Source organism: Esox lucius, chromosome 13 (assembly GCF_011004845.1).
Source record: "Esox lucius isolate fEsoLuc1 chromosome 13, fEsoLuc1.pri, whole genome shotgun sequence".
NCBI lineage: Eukaryota > Metazoa > Chordata > Actinopteri > Esociformes > Esocidae > Esox > Esox lucius.
Window position 1 is genome coordinate 33869923 of NC_047581.1, and position 23327 is coordinate 33893249.

A 23327-nucleotide genomic window follows, 5' to 3' on the forward strand; every position below is an offset into this window, starting at 1 on the left:
ACCTGCCCATTACTGGACCAACAACCAGGCCCTACCTCCAAAGCGTGTGGGGGGGGGGCACGTCTGAGCTCAGTTCTGGCGTGTGACTGAGTGATATGTATAGTAACTCTGAGTGGAGCCAGATTTTGTCATTTACAGCTCAATGGCTCTCCGCTCGGCGTTGCACTCCCAGTGGCGTCACCACTCTGACGGCACTACGGGGTCGCCATGGAAACAGAGACCGGTACAGCTGGCACTGCCCTGACATCGCTGGGAGAGCTGACTGAAGATCTCTATTTCATGTTGACACTCTTTTCCGTCTCTCACTCTCCCTCCTTCCGTTTTGCTTCTTCTCTCTCCCCTCCACGAACTGGCGGTATTAGGACGCGTGACGCTCAGAGGGGAGCTGGAGATTTAAGACGTTATCTGGGGGTCTCTGTCGGTGCGTGTCGCTGGGCTCATGGCAGCGTTCCTATCAATCAATCACGTTTTTATAAAATCCTTTTTACATCAACAGTCTAGACAAAGTGCCTATAGAGAACCAGAACAAAGAGATTTCAGTGAAAAAGCACACTAGCTAGGAGGAACTCCACCAGAAAGGCAGGGACCAGTCCTCTTCTGGCTGTGCCGGATGGAGATAATGAGGGTACACGGCAGTTAAGACCAAATTGTTCATTACTATTTGCAGATGATCAGCAAGAAATACTTAATTATCTGGAGTAAAGTCACACACTTTTCATAGGCAAGTGGCCACGTCAAGACAAAAAAAGCGAAGTGACCCGGTAAACTGTGGGCAAGGACAGCCAGGGGTCATCAGGCAGAAACCAGATCAGCAACCCAACCAGCAGCTCTGTGGACGAGGACAGCCAGGAGTCATCAGGCAGAAACCAGATCAGCAACCCAACCAGCAGCTCTGTGGACGAGGACAGCCAGGAGTCATCAGGCAGAAACCAGATCAGCAACCCAACCAGCAGCTCTGTGGACGAGGACAGCCAGGAGTTGTCTAGCCAGCTTGTCCTGAGGTGTAGTCCCAAAAGTGAATATTTACTTGACACGGCCACGTGCTGTAGAAGCGCCTCTCCCGTTTGTTTCCAATGACTATATATTGTCGACAGGTGATCTGGGCCGGAGAAGCTGAGCTTTCCCCCCCCAGTCTTGGGGACCAGTTCACTTTTCCAAAATTCCTCACGATTATGCAAATCACCAGTGGTGAAAACTGCCCAGTAAGCAGTCACAGGGGTTGCTGTTGATTTTTTGCTGGAATGTTCTCCTTGTTGTGAAACCAAAGTTCGATCCCAAATCACCGTCCACCATTTCCAGGCAAACAAACCTTCAGTCCCAAATCAACATGTTGCTGCCCTTCAGAGTTTAATTTATAACAAATGACCACGGAGGGCATGAAAATAAAGTGAGAAGGACCCAGGGGCTTGTTGGGAATTTACAGGAATACACCTTATCTTCATTAAGCAAAGTTCCCCTCCAACTTTCCAGTTTGTTACTCAGCTATTTTCATTGAATCTTACTTTTTAACTCTGCCCAGCCATAAGCATCCAGTCTGTGAAACCATAACCGTCAAAATACGTCTCAAAACAGGAGTTGACCCATCATGTTCCTGTGAAACACGTACGGGTTTGTAACAGTGTTCCACTGTAATAGAAAAACTGAATGTAAAACCACTTATTTACTGACAGGAGTTCGCTTTAGACAAACAAGCTGTGTTCAAAATGTGTTCAAAAACCCAACCGAACACGCAGCCAAATGAACAAGCTTCTGCAGAAATCCTATGCAATTTGTGGTGTAGACCTGAATATAGCGATCGCGTCTTTGGGCCAAGACGGCGTCAAGCATTCCATTCGTAGCATCAGAGGAGTCTCCACAGCGCCGTGACCACGTTAACGCGTTAACGCGTTAACGCTACCATCTGCGAGAGCCTCGGGTCTGGCTGAGTGAGAGAGCCAGAGAAGAGCAGTGAGAGAAAGAGAGTGAGGGAGACCCAGGATAATTAGAGACATAGGACACCTAAGGTCAAGAGGACACCAGATAACCCAAGATGAAGTAAACCCAACAGGACTAGATGGTAAGATGTGCTTTCTGTGGATCAGACCTTACAATGCTCACATATGGAATAGCAACGTGTGCATGTGTGTGTGTGCACATATGTGTTTCTGACTTAAGGACCATATAATTGGGGCTAAAATGTCCGGAAACTGTGCTTGAAACAGAAAATGTTGACTAACAGAGATATTTCATTCTGTCCCCATTTTGAATTGTTTTGGCTCTGTAAGTGTAGGGTTTTGGGCAAAGGTTGGGGTTAGAATTAGGGTTAGACATTAGGGCTAGGTTTAGGCATTACTGGTAGGTTATTAGGCTTAACGTTTGGTTTAAGTTGACCATGAGGATGAGGTTAGGATTGGTAAAAGTATTTTTGCAATCAACTTTGGTGTCCTCATTTAGAAAGCTCACAAAGCATGTGAGTGTGTGTGTGTGTATGTGTGCGCATATATGTGTGTTTGTGTGGTCATGCACAGTCCCTGCCATCTGTCTCCTAGGTGGGTCTATAGGCCATGCAGCCAGCCCTCTCCAACGCCACAGACCCATACTGACACGTTTCTCTCCTTCTCTCTCTGTTCCACCTCCGTTGACAGATACACACAGACTATGAGTGATTCCCCCTAATGACATCCCTGTTTTCTTCCCTCTCTGGCCTTTTAGCGGCTTTATCCAGCAGCTCGCCCTGAGCTCAGCGCATGCATGGCTAAGTGGCCAGATCTAGGTGTTTGGGTTTCGGCTCTATCTATTCCTTCGCGTTTCATTAGTCACATCATTGGTGTAGTCTGATAGGTAGATAGACAGGAAGGCAGACAGGAAGCCTTCAGGCAGGTTTGGAGACAGCAATCTTGAAAACCCACCATCTAGGCAATAGTAGCTTGGATGTGTTTTTAATAATTGGAGTCCTTATGCAACATTGATGAGGAAGGGGTGGGTCTCTTGGTGTGTTCATGTTCTTCAGATGGATATCTCAACAAGTTCTGAAGCAGGTCCACCAGAATGTCTTGACCATATCATTGTGATTCTAGATCAGTAAATCATTCAAGTGGTTGGCACTGTTATACAGGTACAGTGTTATAGGAAGTTATTCCGCCCCAGCGTCCTGTCTCGGACCCAGGCCAGAGATTTTGGCCAACATCTTAGGCTGTATTTTTGGCGTCTATACCTTCAAATTGCCATTGTCTTGAATTATACTTAACTGCATTTCTCTAAACGTATAATGTTGTTTTGGAACAATCATGTTGGCTAGTTCACACAAGGTCTACCAGCATTAGTTCATCTCCATTTTACAAGAAAAATATATTTTGATACATTTTGATCTATATTTATAGTCTTAAGTTTGTGTAAACATTTTCTTCTGTCCTGCTCGCGCTAATGAATACAAATTGAACACAAAATAGGGTGGTCAGCACAGTAGTCAGATACATTTGCAGTATGTACTCTATTTTCCTTTCTGAAAGTAAAGACAACTGATGCAACGGTGAAAAGGCTCATGTTTGGCTGTACTCTGAGACCAGCTTCCCTCATTGTCATAGTAGGTAAAATAACACGGTCAAGTACCCTGTCACAAATGTCATTAGAGATCAGTGTTCTTCTTCCTGCTTTCATTCTATCTCAGATTTCCATGCAAACGTCCTGATTGCTTGTTGTCTGATTATCCTTGTTGGTGTTTAACTGTTGAGAGTGTTGGAATTCAGATTATTTCACTTTGATGTTTTTAATGTTTTCTACATGACAACATGGTGACAGGTGTGCTTTACAAGAAGAATGTTGTAAATGTTGTGAAGCACAAATGTTGAACAAAACTTGAGTGGAAAAGTAGTGCTTTTGGGTTGGGGTAAATGGTCTACTATCTGGAACTTTGCTAAATTGTTTTGTGTGAATTGTTCATATATTTAGTGTGTTGGTGATTGTGATAAACTGTAAGTGGCTTGGGAATGTGTCGATGTCCTTGTGACAACTATGCAATAAAATACAAATGTTTACTTTGGATCTACTTCAAGATGAGGACTAGAATAATTGGGCTTATTCTTATGTTCGCATAGGAGGTCAAAAAACATCAAACAGAGCACAGTAAGTCATAGAAACGACCTTTTACACAATCTACTGTCACAGCTCAAGAGATAGATTTTTGTCTGACTGTGTAAATAACAGAAGACTGCCGGCCAACAAGTCTACAGTCTCACAGCCAGCCAGACAGCCAGCCAGACAGGCAGAAAGGCAGTTTAGCATCTGAATCAGCGTTTTCACTCTGAAAAGGATTGATTTCCTCCCACCGCCATTTTGAGGCCAGGACAGTGAAGATGAGCTCATGTGTTGAATCAGGTGGAGCAGGCGGGGGGGGGGGGGGGATGGATTGTTGCTGGGTTGCCAAACTGTTCTGAGAGACTGGGTCAAAGGTCATCTAGCGGGAAAAGACTAATACACCAGTCTGAGCCAGATGTGTCAGTGAGGATTACCTGCAGAACGGACCGTCTGACTGTTCACGCCGCACACAGAGTTCTGTCTCACTTTCATAGTACTGTTAGTGTAGCATAAACACTGAAGCTCGCTGACTTTACTTACAGTAACGACTTGAACTGAATGAAAGTTGTTGTGACAGGGTTTTTCTGTTTATACCTCCCAGAGACCGGTGCGTTAGCGTGTCGGTGTGTGTGTGCGTGTTTATGCATGCGTGTGCACATATTAGTGATGGGGAGAAAAGGCAGCTGTGGTGAGTGATGGAGCAGCTGGTTGAGACATTAGACTAGTTGATCTAAGAAGGGGCAGCAGGGCTCCTGTCTGGCTCTGCTCTGCCAGCCATGGAGTAATGAGTTATGTAACACCAGAGGCCTGGGCTCCATGCTGGCTGTGTGCTGCTGGATCACAGGGACCAGTGGCAGCATGCATCACACTGGACAAATAGACGGGCAGACCGACAGACAAACGGACAAAGTGACGGATGGACAGACATACAGATAGATCGACAAACTGCTTGACAGACAAACGTCCAGACAGACAGTCCAGCATACAGGCAGTCAGAGAGATAGAGAGACTCATCACTGTAGTGGAAATGGTAGCATTGAGTTCGATGTATGAGCACCTTGGAATGAATAGTGCGAGTTGACATTTTCCGACATGCAGGATCTTTCAACTGCCTTTTGTAATAATCAGGATCAAGCAAAAGCAGCCCATGTACTGCTGTGTCCTGAATTATCTTCCCTGGAAAATATAGTAAGGTCAAGTCCAACACTGTACAGGACAGGGTTTATTTTTAGGCAGTTTGACCGTGAACTTTTTTCAAACTGCAGGATCAATTCTCTCTTCCTACAGTTAATGCATTTGGACCAAACGTTCAGCAGTTTGCTCTTTTCTTATCTAGATACAGATTTGACATTTGAATTTAGCTTCTTTGGGAATATCAGGTTAAAAGCCCCAAATGAATCATGCCCAGCAACACATATACTTTTAACATAGGAATCATAACATTTTCTGATAGGAAGACAATGCCGTTCTTCACTATAGATCCAATTAACCCAGCCCTCTGTACTAAAACACCTTGGGATGTGAGGGGTTAACTCTTGTTTAATCAAGTAAGCCGATTGAGAACTATTTCTTATTTACAAAGGCGACCTGGCTAAAGGCATAAAGATTGCAAGACAACACTCAGTTTCACAAAGGTACAATCAAAAGAAGTCCACCAATCAATCAGTTACATCATATTAGGTAGCTAATGTACGTACTTGCTCACCATTTAAGGTGAAATACAATGTATACATGCTGAATATGGATAAGGTGTTCAGCAGATACCATGATTAGGCAGTCTTCCTGAGAATTAAATTTAGAGAACTCCCATTGAAACAATCAGTGGTTCAGACAGCAGGCCCTCAGATTTTACACAGCTTACGTGGGTCAGAGTTGTTTTTCAACCAGGCTAGGCAATTCTCTGAAAACCCAATTGATGAGTCAATTGATTAGGACGACATGACTGAGGAAGTCAAAGGCTTTGACGACGTCAATAGAAACAGGCGCGCAGTACTGCTTGTTGTTTGTAGCACATGTGGTTTGATTGCAATCATTGCTCTGAAGAGGCTGAGGTCTCATCTAGCATGAGCCCCTGTGTTGGGCTCTTTGACGGAACACAATGGCAGCGGTTGCCAGTCTAGAGTTGTTGTGGTCAGGCTCTATTTTGGGAGTCAACTGGTCACACAGCACAGTTGTCCCTACCAGGGAATGAGGAGATCTTTCTGAAATCTCAGAACTTAGAAAGGAAGGGACAGACGGACACACAGCACAAACAATGGTGTGCGCGTGCGCACACACACGCACACACACACACACCGGCAACCAGATCTCACAGTCTTACAGCCGATTTATGTTCGCTATATTTGACAGCATTTCATGGGCCCGAGGGATAGGACAGGTTTAGTACTCTGTTCAAAAAAACGTATTAGAAACAGTCTGTTTTTTTTACTGGTTGGATGTTGAGCCTTATTCTTGATTATTGAATATTTAATCAAATATTTCATTTGCTTTGATTTGCAAAATGAAATAGATAGATGAAATGGTCAAATTTGGTTGAATTAGTTCCCATAGCGTTGGTTTCGTAACTGTTTTACTGTAGACTTGATGCGATGTGTTGGTTTGGCCAGTTGGAAAACATGTTTGGGTTTGGGAGCAATGATGTGTGGATTCTGCTAGATAGTAATTTGGGGGATTCTGATTTCAAGTGTGAGAAAATAGACAAATGCCTCTGTAACTTACTGAGTTACACAAAAACACTGTAGATAATTTAGGATGTTGGAAACAACTAGATGCTGCTACTTAAGGACTGAAGTGGGATCCAACCTCAGTGCTGGGTTCTGCTATGAAAGGAGCAATCAGGAGTTACACCCATTTTCATACTTACAATTATATTCATTCATTGATTGTTGAGGAATATAACAGAAATGCCTCATGAGTTAAGTCTACTGTGGTGCCCAAGCCAAACCGACAATATCCGCTTCTGCTAAAAACACTCTACAACCTCATGTGGACTTGATGCGTTCTGTTGGTTTGGCCAGTTGGAAAATGTGTTGGGGTTTGGCAGCAGCTGTGTGTGGATTCTGCTAGACAGTAATTCAGTGGATGCTTTGTCACTTGCTTTGTTGAGAACATGTGTTTACTAACAGTGAAATGGTGCACGCTCTAGCATTATATATCTTTCAGTACCTGGGTTTAAGTTTAGTATTGTTTGTGTGTCTGATTAATTTAATACATTCTATCTTTAGAAGTATTGCAGGCCTCTTTGTTTCTGCTGTCATACTTTAGGCAGTTAAGTCAAACAAGGTTAATTAAATTTCCTGAAACCTTTGTTGTTTACCGTGGTAATCCATTTTAGAACAGTAACACAGGGTTAAAAGAGGAAGGGGTTAGTTGAGGAATTCATTGTGATTTTTGTCAAATCAGTGCAAAGATAATTACTTTAAACTGTGAAACTAATCAATGCAACATCCTGTCACATCTGAATGGGTTTCTTTCTGATCTCTCCATCATCTCTCCCTCCGAAATCCTGTGAAAGGGAAGTAAAGAAGGGGCGAGAACATCAGTCTGCTAACTCTGACACCTCATCAGAGTGGTATCAGGTGCGAGTAACTCATCAACGTCATCAATTAACCACTGAAGGCAATCTCCATTCTGTTTTAAAATTTAAAAAGAGACTGAGCTTCAACTTTTTTAAAGTGCCCTAAGTGAACATTCAACATCAGGGCTAAGTTTTTGAAGTCAGGTTCCAACTAAACTAAAACAAAGTTTTATTACCATCAATGTGCTGCTGTGAGGGTTGAGTAGGGGTGTGCCAAAAACTCTGGCTTAGACAATCTGGGCATCAACAACAGTGCTAGGCAGTAGTGCTAGGCAGTAGTGCTAGGCAGTAGTGCTAGGCAGTAGTGCTAGGCAGTTGTGCTAGGCAGTAGTGCTAGGCAGTAGTGCTAGGCAGTAGTGCTAGGCAGTAGTGCTAGGCAGTGTCTTCTCTTGTAGAGCTTCAAAAGAAGTTCTCCCCAGATCTTCTGTGGACCTGGGCAAACAACCAACTTCACAGTCTACATTTAGTAATCTCTTTAACTTATGACCCTTAGTCTGGAAAATGAATCCATCATCATTTCCGTGCAGCCATCTGTGGCGTGCGCACACACACTCAAAATCGTCAGTACACCCACATAAGACCATCCAAACGGGACTCAACAGACACCAGGCAACCCAGCCATCTGTGCACGTGCGCACACACACTCAAAATCATCAGTACACCCACATAAGACCATCCAAACGGGACTCAACAGACACCAGGCAACCCAGCCATCCTGGCCCAGATGGTTGATCATGTTTATTTTACTCTAATGCACTTTAGCACAGACAACTCCCCGTGTCTGTTAATTGACATAGGGGAACACATGAGGGGCAATGGTACGCTAATGAGGATCATCTGTGACGTCAAGGGAAGAGACAAGGAAAAAGAAAATGCTACCGTTACATTCATCCATATAACACAAATATAACACAAACCTAACAAAACAAAGAGTGTGTGTGCGTGTCGTGGTTTGTAGACACAAACCATCATGCACATAAAAGGGTTACCTGTACAAAGAATGGTCGTTGTTGGCTTCAAAGGGTTAATTTTAAAAGAACAATAGCCACAATTGACCTTAAATGGTTATCTTTATGGAGACAACATCATTGATCGCTTTATCGCCTGTTCATCCTTCTTTCCTTCATCATTGATGGACTGTTGGACACATTTCTAGCATTTTGTGGCTAAAGCCAATGCAAACCTAAATTAACACTGGGCATTATGTCCCAAACATCAATCAATCAATCACATTTATTTATAAAAACCCTTTTTACCACAGCAGTTGTCACAAAGTGCTTTACAGAGACACCCAGCCTTAAACCCCAAGGAGCAAACAACAGTAGTGTTGAATTTCAAACATCTATACGTAACTTATTGAGTTACACTCTACAACCTCAAACATGGTTCAGACTACACTTTTGATTTCATGGATGGCCATTCCTTGGATCCACAGCTTTTTCAAAGAAGTTCCATTTCTCAAAAACCCATCCCTACGCTTTTTTCGCTGGGGTGTGGAGAACAGTGTGCTATTTTTCTACTGCTCCCACGCTAAACTGAAAGTCCTTGATGGAGTATCCCTGCGCCTCCCTACATCCACTGATCTTCTCCAGATGTTTTCTCTCTGTGCTCTTCGCAGGACAGATCTTCTCTCATGCTGTCCTCTGCTTTCTAGACCAGAATCTGTCGGTGAGTCAGACCTGTGGGAGAGGTCCTTTCCTCTTAATGAGATGTCCAGGCTTGCCCTGGGTGTGCCTCATCTGGATGATATTATGTTGTGCCAAAACAGTCCTCTGTCAGTTCAGTCTCTGATTAAACTGCTATTGCCCTCTAGTCTTTGAAGTTTAAAGTACACATTTCTGCACAGAATCACCTGTTTACTGGCTCACCAACATTGCATTTCCACAGATATTTCAATAGGTTGGTTAAATTTAGGGAAGGGGACTGACAACAATATAAATGTATCCCAACTTGAAGCCTTGGAGGGACTGATATCCTCTACCTCTCTACCTCCATCAGTCACTCAGACTGAGACACATCAGTCACACCACGGGCCCAGCTTTGGAAAGAAAGGACACTGCACATGTGCACTCACATCTCTGGAGGAAAAACACCAAAAGATATGAAATAGACCCGATGAATCATCATCGCCAGTGACTTGAATGCAAAACATCTTCCTCAGTCACACCAAACTCTGCTCAGTCACCCCCCCCCCACCCTGCCCCCCGTTTGGATTGCTGTCTATTTAAACAGCCTGGTGCCTGTCTGGTGCCCAATATCCTCATTTTTGTTCTGCAGGACCAGGTGGAGGAGCTTTACACTGTTCATCCTATTGGTGTGCTCCTTTCCTAGCAGGCTTTGCTGTGTTGGTCCAGGCAGCTGCCAATGGCTGGCTGGTTGAGTTAAGGGATGAATCCTGTTGTACTTAAGTCATCTGATGGATATCTAGTGGCTCATCAGTCTCTCTTGGTTCATAGGGGTTGGTCTGACACCACTGCAAAACTGGGAAAGGGCCACGAACACACTTGTCTAGAGTCTTTTTGGGTGAACGTGTCATTTTAAGGTGATTTCTGTGATGACACTAATGCAAAGGGGTAAGTTACTCTCTCGTTGCAGAACTGGTTCATGTTTTTAGCATTGGAGATTTTTTGCTATTTTTGTCGCTCTCATTAATAAAATATGTCTGTCGGGTATAGGAAATGGGGTTATTACAGTTATCCCACCTCCGCTACACGAAACACACACACACACACACACACACACACACACACACACACACACACTAGGTGGTTGAACACCGAAAGTGCCTCAATTTCCAATCGAATGCCGCGCCGGCCTTGTGTTGCAGAGGGAGTAACTGTGTGGCTTAATCCAACCGACGCGCTATATTACATCTACAGACCGCTTGACAGAAATGCTGGTGAAAGGTCCGAGACGGACCTTTTGTCGCAATCGAACCCAGATGACGCACACACATGCGCACACGCACACAGCGAATATGACGAGTACGCCATGTAAGTGCACTATATTGACAGCATATCGAATTGTGCTAAAGTGCGCGGCGGTTCACAGCATGTCTGGGCCTGGGGCTATATTCTGACCGAGGGGGGGGATAGCTGAGCACTATTGACCCGACCCGGCCGAGCCCATCACAGCAGCCCGCTGCTGCTCTCTGTTGCCTCACATCCCCTCTGGTAACATCTCTATCCCAGAATCCCCCAAACCCTCTCGCCCCCCCCCCCGCCCGTCCCTCACTTCCTGTTACTGCCAGTCTTCCAGTTCCTTTCCTCCCTTCCCTCGCTCTGTTCCTGCCTCTCTCCCTCTCTGACTTAACCTGTCCTCTATAATCCCTGTTGATGCCCCCCCCCAATCCCCTGTGCTCAGGAAGAGTTGTGCAGTTGTTTAAGGATCTAATCTGCAACGGTTCATGTCCAACCAGCCACAGACTCCTCTGGCCAGTTTACCTACCCCCACCACAACCACCCCCACAACGTCCCCACCCACCACCGTTACAACCACAACACCTCCACCTCCACCACAACCCCCCCCCCACACACACACACACACACAACCACCCGCCCCACCCCACCCCCATCATAAGCCCTGACAGTGCTTAACTTTCATAACATTCACTCTTTTCCACTATGGCGAATCCATCCAACTTCAAAGATCTTGGCAGAGATAATATTGAGCACCATCTACTGGCATCTACTGGCCATGCCAGAGATGCGCAATAGAACTCTGGAAATTCTTCTCCGAGCTGTGCCACTAATGAATGTTGTAGTAATGGCAGTAAACGTTCATGTAGCATTTTTGGTGTAAGTAGAGGATGTAGTATTTGTACAGGAGTGACTATACATCCGGTGATGGTAGTAACAGCAAACATTATGTTGAAGTGATTGGTGGCATCAAGGTCCTATCCCTATATGAAGCAGATGTACGTGAAGCGTTTTACGATAGCACATTTCGACATTGCATTGTCTCCAACTTTTCTGGATAGACATTCCAGTGCTGCACAAGGATTCAGTCTCTGCGTCCAGAACTACGACGTGCTCTTGGTACAACTATCATCATCATCATCATCATCATCATTGTGCTCCTCTGCTGACGGAGCTAATGTAGCTTTTGGCCCAAGCGTTGAGCTGAAAACCACATACAGACAGTGAAGACCAAATGTGACTCATTAGTTGGCTACACATTTGGAGCCCTGTATATGCTAATAGCTACATCCCTTTTTGCTGCTATGGCTGACATATTATTTTTACAGTAAGCCCAGTTGATGTACAAATGAAAGAAAGGGCATATCTACAAGGTCTTTCATTACAGTATATTTATATATTACAGTATGACTTACAATGCTGTTCAATATTCAAGACTTAACAGTTAAGGAATGGTACATTTTCAAACTGAATGCTGAAGAACTTAACATAAACCACGTCTTGTGCTGCATACTTGTATTTCTATCGGATTTATACACATTTCCTGTGTCAGCAGTGAGCAGTGTGCAAATCAGTCAAATCATACAAGTTCACATTGTACTACAAGTCCTCTCTCTCATCACAATCCATCCGATGTCTCTTGGTTTTTTGGGGGACATTGATGACTACTGAGTGCAGATAGGACCTGCAGGAAACTGCTCGACTGAGGAAATGTCCTGCTATCTGCCTGACGGTCTTTCTCATGGGAAAGGTTCTGTAGGTTCTTATGTCCAGTAGATATGATACCACTGAGATGCACGAGTCATAGTGCTGGTTCGCCACCTCATCCATTGTCCATTTATCTGAACCACAGGTCCGGTAGAACGGCCCGGGAAGCATGCTGCCCCATCAGGAAAACACTTCCTGCTCCAGGCTCCAGTCACACACATGTTGGACACATGACAGGTTGTGCTGACACAGTTTGTTAAAACATCGACCTTGCGCACGCGCACACACACGCACGCACGTACACGCACGCACTCACACACACGCACTCACTCACTCACTCACGCACACACCTCCCATAACTCCTTAGGCCTGAGTGTAGCGGATGATTTCGCTGAGGTCGTAGCCTGTCACAGCGAATGCGTAGCCGTCCCCATCGCAGAATTTGGCGCCGCAGATCTGGGTGTCCGTCACGCACTCATTGTACATGTGTACGATCTGGAAAGGGAGGGAGCAGGTGAATGCCTGTCTGCGTTGTGTGTGTGTGTGTGTAGTGGGGTCACAGATATGATTAGAGAGGTTACCTCCACACTGTTGGTCTCTGGGGTCACGGTAAGATGCCACACTCGCACCAGGGAGTCCTCAGCAGCAGACAGCAGCTTGGTGCACCAACAAACAAACACAGAGACAAACACCAGGTAAATAATCCATTAGCTTCCTCTTAATCCCCTGGCTCGCAACTGACCTGTGTTCAGTGTGTCTTTAAATTCTAGAATTTTCCGTTGAAAAGACAGCGCTGTCCTGAATGGCCTGTTTAAAACCGGCACGGGTTGGATTGTGGGTTGGGGGGCGCTGGCAGCAAGGCTACTACTCTGTAAATATGCCACATTCACCAAATGGAGGTAAACATCACTCAGTCCGTTCAAGAACGTGTCGTGGAAACACGTCGTTTGGAAACAAACTGTTCCAGAGCATGGCAAAGGGTCAAGCAAACACAGCGTGCTTCTTAGCATAAACACAGTCTGGAGATAGTTACTATATATGTGTAAATGGCCAGTCCCCCTATTCCCCTCCTAATTGGGTCTGGTGCTGATCTCACCAGGCCAGAGAAGGGGGCGATGTCCAAGGAGTAGATCCAGCGTGCATGGGCATTGATCTCTGCGTGGATGATTCCTGTAATGGCTTCATAGAGACGGATCTGCCCTGTTCCATAGCCAGCTACCACAGTGCCCTTCCACAGCTTCACAGAGGAACAGCTCATACTACCACAAAAAGAGGGCAGAGGACGTTGTGGGTGCACTTCCACTTTCAGCGCCAACCGAAAAGCCCGAAGGGGGATCATGCCGCCGGTAAATGACTCACTCAAAACCAGGGATTTTGTTGAGCAGCTGGAAGTCTTCTCCCGACTTCCACACACTCAGGTTGCCAGAGTCGTCGGCACTCACCAAGTCGGCGATGCACTCCTGGGGGAGAGCACGGAGCAGCGAAGGGGTCAACATCCAACGTTATGAACAGTGCACATCAATAGACAACTACACCTCCAGGCATCTGGTGGTTGTACATCTCATTATTTATTTTTATTTTTTATGTCCTAAATTATATGTGTGTGTTTGTTACCAGGCTTCCGGAGCATTCTGAGGCCATATCTGTGATGGACTCCTTGTGCTCCTCTAGCACCTCTGACAGGGTGATATTACTGCCTTTGCTGGGGACATCAAACACCAGCACAGAGCCAGACGAGATGCCTGGAGACAGACGGACAAAGAGAACGAGAGACAGACATGAAACGGACAGCGCTGTTTGGTTTAACCTCCTTCTGTCAGGTGTGAGGTGATTGCCAGATGTCCTGACAGAGAGTCCTAGCTCACTGTGCCCATTTCGTACTTACCCACACAAATGTATTTGTCCCGCACCGCCGCAATGCCTCGAGCAAACACGGCCTGAGCTGTGGGTACAGGTGGCGATTTATGAGTTTCACACCCAAGCAAATACATAGTGGCTCTCGAAAGTATTCATCGCCCACCCCCTTGGACTCTACCACATTTAAATCAGAAAGGATTTTATCAGGAGTCTTTCCTATGTGCTTTTGTGCATCCATTATGCCCATGTGTACCAACAATCAACTCGTAATGACAAAAACAGCCCACCATATCAAAGACTGCCACCGAGGACAGCCACACAGCAGACACATCAAGCAGCACATTAACATCACAGTTGATTTAGGTTTTTGAGAACACTGCAGGTATTCGTCAACCGAGATGCCAACTTACCTGTCGGGGTCTCTGGGGTGTCCAGGGCGTGCCAGTACACCATAATGGATCCATCTGACTCGTACATCTGGAATGCAGACACACCTGTAAAACCCCTAAGATAGGCTGACCTTGCAGCAGACATCACTTTCTAAAGGCTACAGCTATACTCAGCTATACTCAGCTATACTCAGCTATACTCAGCTATACACACACACAGACACACACTCACTCACTCACTTGGATGCCTTTCTGAGAGGTGAGCACCAGGATTTCACGGTAAGGGAGGACACACCAGGCCGCCTGAAACGAGAGACAGTGAGTTTGTCGTCCTCAAAAGATGTGATGGCCCTCTCTATGCCAGCGCTTAACTGCCAACCTGCATGATAAGAGACGAGCTGGTGGTGACGTTCGGCTCTTTGGATTGCAGCTGTCGGTGGGAGTAGTTGAGTCCGTCCCAAGACGCGCTAACCATGTTGACCATGTTGGCGTGTACCACGGAGAAATAAGTCAGGTTTCGAGGGGCTATGCGCAGTACGCTGAGGTTGTTGTACAGCGCCGAAGCGCTACTTTTGATCTGGATGCTCTTCTCTTTGTGGTACATCTTTAGATCTTTTCAATTGAATTCCGTAAATAGAAAGGGGTGCAGTTAGAGTCCGTAATTATGATGGCTATTCTGGGGAAAACAAAGAAATACATTCAGGTGAAGATTAATTATGATAGATGGTGTGTGGGGTCACAACAGAAAAAGAGTAAGGGTAACGTGTGGCCAACGTAGCTAATTGACAATAAGATTCAGTTTCAGATGTTTCTGTAGAAGCCACATAAAATGGATGCTCCCTAAAAACCAAACTAGACACAAAAAGACCCCCCACCTAATGTCAAACTACTTTCAGCAGCTAACTTTACGGTTATACTGTAGCTAACCAGGGAGCTACCTGTGATTCAACCGGATTAAACTGCTTTACAGCTTAAATCGGCCAAATTGCATTATCATCCATGCCACACGTCGATACTGGCAATTGAAAGAAGGTAGTGTAGCGTTGTTAATCAGATTGCATATGAACTGTAAAAAGTGAATATCGTAGGCGATATTGCAGTCGGCTAACGTATATAACTGTTTCGGCTTAACGCCATACAGTATAGACTAGCATACATACTAGCTAGCGGGCATAAAAACAGACTGGCTGGATACAGTAGCTGGCTACTAGCAAGGCAAACAATACCACCATGTGCAACAGATAGCTACATTAAATTACGCTAGCAATACATGTGTATATTGTTAGCTACTGTAAGCAATAAACTGGTCTTGTCTATTTTGCATTGAAGTAGATTACCATCGCGCGTCCTTTGCAGCCATAGTGACAGCTCCACCTTTGCGTGAAACGTCATGCGTCCAACGTTCACGTGAGAAGGGGTTGCCTTTTGTGTTGCTAAGCAACCACGTCCTTCTAGGTGCCAAACAAGTAGTGGCGCAAGAGATCTTTCATTATTGTTTTTCAAACAGATTAAAGAAAATATTTTTCGCCGGTTCTTTATTTAAGGTTAGTAGCTATTGTTATCTATATTAGCGGTCAACCGTTTCATGTTTGTTTATGCTTTGGTTTAATTTGCTTGGTTGTTCAGTCACTGAAGATTTACCACTTGTCAACGGTGGAGGCTGTTTTTGCTGTGTTTTTGCTTCTTTTTCACGCAGTGTCTGATTTGTTTTAAGACAGTGACGAAACTCTGAAACAAAAACGCATATTGTAACTCCATCCATACAACAGAAATGTATAAATCTAATTCTTTTGTGTAAAAGAACATTACTGGATCAGAGATATCAATAAACATGATGATGGCTAAACGATCACTTGTTTTCATAGACTTCCAAATGAATAGCACAGGCCGACCTATTTAGCTCCTGGCTGTACTCACACAGTTTTGATCCAATAGGACTCCTAATTCCTCTTTTATCGTTCATCATTCAACTAACTCAGGCTCCTTATAAGGATGTCACGGGCTGAATCTAAGTCCCGGGCAGAGAAGGGGCGTGTCAACTCTGGCCACGCACCCCATCCTCCTCCTTCCCAGAGTCCAGACGTGGTTGAAATTGTCCCAGGCTGCCTCACAGAATCCAGCTGGGTCTCAATGCTAGAGCAGGAAGAAGGAGAGGAGGTAGTATCGGAGATCCTGGATGAATTAATGAGCCTTGTCATGCAGAAGTGTTACTTGGTCTACCTTCAGAAACAGGTTAGGCTTTGCTTTCATAGAGGCATGAACCTACTGGCTACAATCACGTTTTACATTGCAATGATACTTCAGCAGATCCATTCACTTTGCTATGAACACATGATCAAATTCATCATCTAACTTTGGGTCTCACCTAAATGCTGTTAATTTTGCAGGACTGACAATGCAATATTCCCTCTTTAGCTGGTGCCATTCACTGTGTTCTGGGCCCGAGATTCTCTAGTGCAGGTTCTGGAGTGGCAGTTCCTGGTCCAGGATGAGGGGGAGGGACCAGACAATGCCCTTTCCTGGACAGAAGATTCAGAGCCCCTGCCGTCAGTTATAGACTCCTGGGCGCCAGGCTGTGTGTTGGTTATGAATGCTGAGCCAACACAATACATTTCTCCTCTACAGGTAGCCCTTGAAAGACCGCATTGAAAGTATTGTTTGAATTGTCTGATGTGTGATAATGTGAGCCTTATTTCATTATAATCACATAATCTAAAACATCTCTGGTGTTTTCCTCCAGAGGTCCACTCCAGCAGTTGAAGCGGGCAGACGGACAGGCCACAGAGCCAATCAAGGAACTCCCAAAGCGAGCCTGGGTACTTCCTCACCCAAACATTCCAGGGAGGACAGAAAACCTGGAGAGCCTCCAGGTCACAGGGGTTTCAAACTATCCTGCGTCCCCCCGCCCGTACCTAAGGGAAGGCCGAGCAGGCAGCGACACTTACCTCCCACCGCTGCTACAGAGGACAATCTGCTGTCCCCAAACCATTCTCTGACCCGCTCGGTGAATAAAAAAGATGTGGAGGGAGAGGAGGGAGGCCGTGCAGAGCCACGCGCCACTACCCGTAATGTTAAGCTCATGCCTGAAGGCCTCCTGGCCACACGGAGGCTGGATCTGACCCGTCTCCCACGCCACCGTGTCTTGCCACAATATGAGGTGGTGGATTTCAGTCCCTCAAAGAGTAATCCGCAGAAAACCGCCGGTTCGATGGGACAGCACAGCAAGAACCAACTGACCTCACAGACAAAGGCCCTGAAACCTTTGACCCACTGTGAAGGGCGGCCCGGGGCTCAGAGGACTGGAGCCCTGACTGGGGAGGTCAATCTTTCCATTAGAAGGAGTGTTCCGAAAGTAGGTGACAGTGAGGCAGTTGTACCCTCCTGTGGCAGCCTGCTGCTGGACAGCATGGAGCTGGCCCCTGGGGTCACTCTTACGGGTCCCCAGGGGACCCGCTTCAGCCCCCTTGAAGGATGCCCAGCTCGGCCAACACACAGCGCAAAGCTGAAGCCCATACAGAGTAATCCACCTGGGCCAAGGTTTCCCTTGCTCAGAACAGCCTCTTCCTTTAGTTCACTCCACTGCACTGAACCGAATGGGGCATAGCTCAGGAGCTTTGTGAAAGACAATTACTGAAAGGAAAATTTCATCCATTTCATTAACAATTATTGAAGAGTGAAGGATCTATGCAAGATTTGTAAATTATTATTAAATTATTAGTTTTTTTTTTTATTGAAAAAGAAAATTGGCACATTTCTTGGTGATCTCTGCATACAGTGAAAAAAGACGTTACACTGTTTTAGGAATGTTTGCTAACTGCATGTATTACAACACTTTTTGAGCTAAATCCTATTTGCCAACATATCCAAATGTGTATCTTACTTGATAAGAGCATGGCGCTTGCAATACCAGGGTTGTGTGGGGTTAAAAATACATTTTTTATGGCAATATTCTATTTTCGTTGTACTCAGCTAATTAGCACCATCTGCTGCTAGACACTAGTAATGACGACACGTGACTTAAGCGGAACAATAACATAGGATTTGAAAAACGCTTGTGGAGTCAAGAAGCCATGGATTAAATTACAGATCCGTATAAAAGTCTAGTGATTGGATAGTCTAGTGATTTGTATGAAAGTCTAGTGATTTGTTAATATGTATACGTGGTTAGTTCTACTAACGCTTTCGCTAACTCATGGATATGGTATGTGTGAAAATCGTACAAAAAACTTAAGAAACAACATTGTGATGGTGATGTCCGATGCATTTGTAAGTACTGCTACATTTACTTTTTGGTTTTATAACCAATTAAATGTTTTTTTTAACATACCCTTTTGATATCAGTTCTTTATAGATACCCAGCCTAAAATCCCGAAGCAAAATCCAGATGTGGAAGTCTGAGTTCAAATATTTCAAATATCTGAATTGCGTTTTTCAAGGAATATATTTTTTTAAAAAGCATTCAGATAAATTATTTAAAAGAACTTATTTGATTATTGGAATCCATTTGATTTGTAGATATTCTGTTACTACCACAAGGAATTGAGGGAGGAATTACATGTATGAAACATAGACTGAAACGTTTTACTTCACTCCTGTTGAAGGACGGACGGTTAACCTTTGAACCTGGTAGTAAGGTGGTACAATTACCATACATCAACTACATCCGGCAGCTCGGCACTGTCTTTCTCAATGCCTACACCAATTCTCCCATCTGCTGCCCCTCGAGAGCAGGTAAGGTGTTTGATTGTATAATTCTAAGCATTGACAGTGTTCATTTCTTAAACATACATTTCTTTCATCATTTCATGATGACATTAGGAAGGAGAGGCTAGGGAGACAGATGTGTAAAGGGAGACTGAGAGGAAGGGCACAGACAGTCAGCCGAGCAGTAGCCAGGAAGCTTGTGCGGTTCCGAGTTGGAAGCTTAGACTGCTAACAGCAGATCACGGCACACAGTGTGCCCTTGACAGAAAGATCAATAGTAGGTTGTTGGTCAATAAGGTGGGCTAATGTTACAGCCCAATGACAACATTAATTTGAAGATGTTGGATTACATAGTACTGGGAAATTATATACGACCTGATCTCCATGAAACAGTGAAATTAATAGGATGCTGGCCTTCCAAACGATATTCAAGCTGTAATAATTCTGCTATTGAACTTCGATTCACTGGCCACCATATGCCCTTTGACTGAAACATTGCTCTGTGATGTGTATTGATTTTCTCTACCTCAGCTATGTGGAGTGGTCGTTATGTCCATTTAACCGAATCGTGGAATAATTACAAGTGCCTGGATCAAAATGCCACGACATGGATGGACCTGCTCCAAAAGAATGGCTATCACACCCGAAGTTTCGGGAAGCTGGACTACACGTCAGGAAGTCACTCTGTCAGGTGGATGGGCTGTTAGTCATGATTAGGATATTTTATTACATTTACATATAGCTGACCCTTTTATCTAGAGTTCTCCTATCCACCTTGTGATGGCATTATTTCTAAGGATCAGGTAGTGTATGTAGCCACTCTTGGGAGTACATCTTTTCACTGAAACAGCTTTCTGACCTTTAATGAAAAGCTCTCAACAAATGAAATGTACTGTCACTTAGCGATATGGTGACATGTATATAGCACACGGCACAAACGGGTTATAGACCTACTATTCTGTGGGCTGTTGTTTTTATTTTTGTGTTTCCTCAATCCTGTCTCGGCTCGGCTCGATCAGCTGTTCCTTACGATATGTGTTTCCGCGCCAGCAATCGCGTGGAGGCATGGACGAGAGATGTGCCTTTCCTTCTGCGGCAGGAGGGCCGTCCCGTGACAGACTTGGTTGGGGATGAGTCAGCGATGAGAGTCATGACCAAGGACTGGAACACCACAGACACGGCTACCCAGTGGATCCACCGCATGGCTGCCTCTCTCTCAGAGCCTTTCGCCTTGTATCTGGGCCTGAACCTACCTCACCCCTATGTCACAGACTCTTTGGGGCCCAATGCTGGGGGGTCCACATTCCGCACCTCCCCTTACTGGCTCAAAAAGGCATGTTTTCATCATGCCATTCCAGTTGGTGTACAAAATGGTTTCATTGTACTGTTAATTATAAAAAAAACAGGGTTGGAAAGAGAGCATTAGCAGTTCCATAGAAATACGATTCTTCTGTCATATTAGCGGTCTCTCTTTCTTGACTGTGCTGACAGGATTTTGACACGGTACATCTTTAGAAGACATATTTTATCCCAGATGGTCAAACAATTAACTGATCTGCCTTTTATGCTTAATTTCAATTCCACAGCTTTTGTAATATGGAGCATCTGTTCACACACAGGTGATGCCCGAGCTAATCTCAATTCCAAAATGGCTGCCATTTTCCAACATGCACCCCGTGGACTACTACTCCACCTTCACTAAGAACTGCAGTGGGAATTTCACAGAGGAGGAAGTGAGAAAGATCAGGACTTTCTACTACGCCATGTGTGCGGAAACGGACGCCATGTTGGGTAAATGGTGACTTGAGTGTCGGTGTGTGTGTGTTATAGCTGGCTGGACAAACATGAACAACCCTGCAGTGTTTTCCAGTGTTGAGGAGTATGGCGATAGCAATGGAACATTGTTAGCAAAAGCCACTTATTTTGTTTAACAGGTAAAAACACTCACGGCCACCCCCAGCTCTCATTTCCAATGGTGCTCTGTAAACAGCACTGTTTAAAAAGGGAGAAACATTTCCATTTACGTTCTTCACATTATAAAAAGTAAAACATTACAAAACGCTACTCTAGCCAATACACAAATCAACACATTTAAATCTATGATATACCACAGTACTAAATTGATTCATCAAGACCAGAGAGTTAGGCTTCAATGTAATGGCAGATAGCTTAGTTGTTAGAGCATCTGACCAGTTAATGAAAGGTTGCTAGTTAGAAGTCATCGAGATTGAAAGTATTTTTTAATTTAATTTTTTTATGTTAAGTACTCCCTTACATCACACATGTCTACTAGGCCCTGAATAAAAGTCCAGCTGACACTCATTCTCCAGCCACTCTGCCCTCTGTGGTTTAAGGCCAGGTGATCTCAGCTCTGCGGGACACAGGCCTGCTGAACAGCACCATGCTGCTCTTTACGTCTGACCACGGCGACCTGGCAATGGAGCACCGACAGTTCTACAAGATGTCCATGTTTGAGGGCAGTTCCCATGTCCCCCTGCTGGTCATGGGGCCGGGGGTGAGGTCGGGCCTGCAGCTGAGTCGGCCTGTGTCCTCGGTGGACGTCTATCCCACCGTGCTGGGTAAGGACAGGGGGATCTTAGGGTGAAATACACAGGCCTGGGTGATGAAGTGATTCACAAGGTTGTAACCCTGTGAGGTGGCCTGTTTCCTCTCTAGAGAATTGGTCTGGAAGCTAACTTTGTTTCTGCAGAGACGGCTGGAATAGCAGTGCCGGGTGGACTCAGCGGCCATTCTCTTCTGCCTCTGCTGTCCCGGTCGGCTGCCCGGCCTGGCTGGTCCCATCCAGGCTGGGCGATGAGTGAATACCACGGCTGCAACGCCAACGCATCCATCTACATGTTGAGGGAAGGCCGCTGGAAGTACATCACTTATGCAGATGGTCTGAGTGTCCCCCCACAGCTGTTTGGTGAGACCCCGTCACCTACTGAAACATTCAACAAGTGCCAAAATGCTAGGCTGGTCGTGTTGTCTTGACAACCCCAGCGGTGTAAATTGGCTCTGCACCATTCAGGGTGGATGGGTATGATGTCAAATCGACAATGCCTTATCTTGACCTGCTGTGGTGGATAGTTCTGGCTGGAGTGTGAAAACATTGCTACTTTTTTGTTAAAACTTCTAACAGCTAGGTTAAGGTTGATACAGAGTCTACAGAGACTTGAGTTTGATGCCATTCAAGGTATTATTCCCCACTCTCTCGTTCAATCAAATACTTCCCACAGGTGCAGCGCCTCCTTTAGCCGCAGTGTTTAGTTTGTTGGGGGAAAAAGGTCCCGTCTTTTCACACTTAATATCCCTCTTCCCTACCAGACCTGAAGACTGACAAAGATGAGCTTCACAATGTGGCATCCAAATTCCCATATGTGTGTCGTCACCTGGACAAGGTCCTGCGCACTGCGGTAGACTATCCTAAAGTCTCTCAGGCAGTCCAACTCTACAATAAACAGGAATTTGCTGCGTGGCGCAAAAGTCTGGGTGGCAATTATACCCAAGTTATTGCAAGCTTGAGATGGCATATAGACTGGCAAGAAGATGTGGAGAACAATGAGAGAGCCATCGACAATTGGCTTAGGAATTCTGGGTTCTCATCTGATAAACTCCAACTATCTACACTTTAACTTGCCTGCTGAGACTTAAAGCAGGGCATTATTAAGTGATACACCACCTAGAGGGTCTGCCCCTGTCACTTGCTGTTTGTTAAATACAGGAATGCCTAAAATGTTTTGGTACTCACTTGTGATTGGTTGAGCAGTTGGGCAGGCCTTATTTTTGGTTAAGATATTATAAATACACTGAACAAAATTATAAACACAGCACTTCTTTTTGCCCCCATTTATTATGAGCTGAACTCAAAGATCTAAGACTTTCTCTCAAATTTTGTTCACAAATCTGTCTAAACATATTAGTGAGCACTTCTCCTTTGCCGAGATAATCCATCCACCTCACAGGTGTGGCATATCAAGATGCTGATTAGACAGCATGATTATTGCACAGGTGTGCCTTAGGCTGGCCACAATAAAAGGCCACTTTAAAATGTGCAGTTTCACTGTATTTCACTGTATTAGAACTGTACAAAAGAATGGTCATATATGAAATAAACTATAT

At 45.0% G+C, this 23327-nt stretch overlaps 2 protein-coding genes across 8 annotated transcripts; one reads left to right on the forward strand and one right to left on the reverse strand.

The window, feature by feature from the left end:
* Positions 1–1917: 1917 nt before the first annotated feature.
* arsk (arylsulfatase family, member K) lies at positions 1918–23081 on the forward strand. Of its 2 annotated transcripts, XM_020052138.3 has the most exons (11): positions 15791–16045; positions 16481–16733; positions 16917–17126; positions 17242–18767; positions 19103–19232; positions 19737–19896; positions 20256–20538; positions 20825–20996; positions 21560–21784; positions 21916–22131; positions 22533–23081. In XM_020052138.3, the coding sequence occupies exons 4-11, from the start codon at positions 18654–18656 to the stop codon at positions 22838–22840; spliced, it is 1608 nt and encodes a 535-aa protein (XP_019907697.1). In that variant the 5' UTR covers positions 15791–16045; positions 16481–16733; positions 16917–17126; positions 17242–18653; the 3' UTR covers positions 22841–23081. The 2 variants fall into 2 exon arrangements, with proteins under 2 accessions (XP_019907698.1, XP_019907697.1); XM_020052139.3 differs by lacking the exons at positions 15791–16045; positions 16481–16733 and adding an exon at positions 1918–2056.
* Positions 11925–16392, reverse strand: wdr54 (WD repeat domain 54). Of its 6 annotated transcripts, none has more exons than XM_010905451.5 (10): positions 16143–16392; positions 14881–15113; positions 14742–14804; positions 14523–14589; positions 14141–14197; positions 13870–13997; positions 13615–13715; positions 13352–13514; positions 12837–12911; positions 11925–12750 (listed from the first exon to the last, which is right to left on the reverse strand). In XM_010905451.5, exons 1-10 carry the CDS (start codon positions 16261–16263, stop codon positions 12619–12621), a joined length of 1140 nt encoding a protein of 379 aa, XP_010903753.2. In that variant the 5' UTR covers positions 16264–16392; the 3' UTR covers positions 11925–12618. The 6 variants fall into 6 exon arrangements, with proteins under 6 accessions (XP_010903753.2, XP_010903755.1, XP_010903754.1 ...); XM_010905453.4 differs by lacking the exon at positions 16143–16392 and adding an exon at positions 15839–15922 and having other exon boundaries at positions 14881–15177; XM_010905452.5 differs by lacking the exon at positions 16143–16392 and adding an exon at positions 15839–15920.
* Positions 23082–23327: the final 246 nt, after the last annotated feature.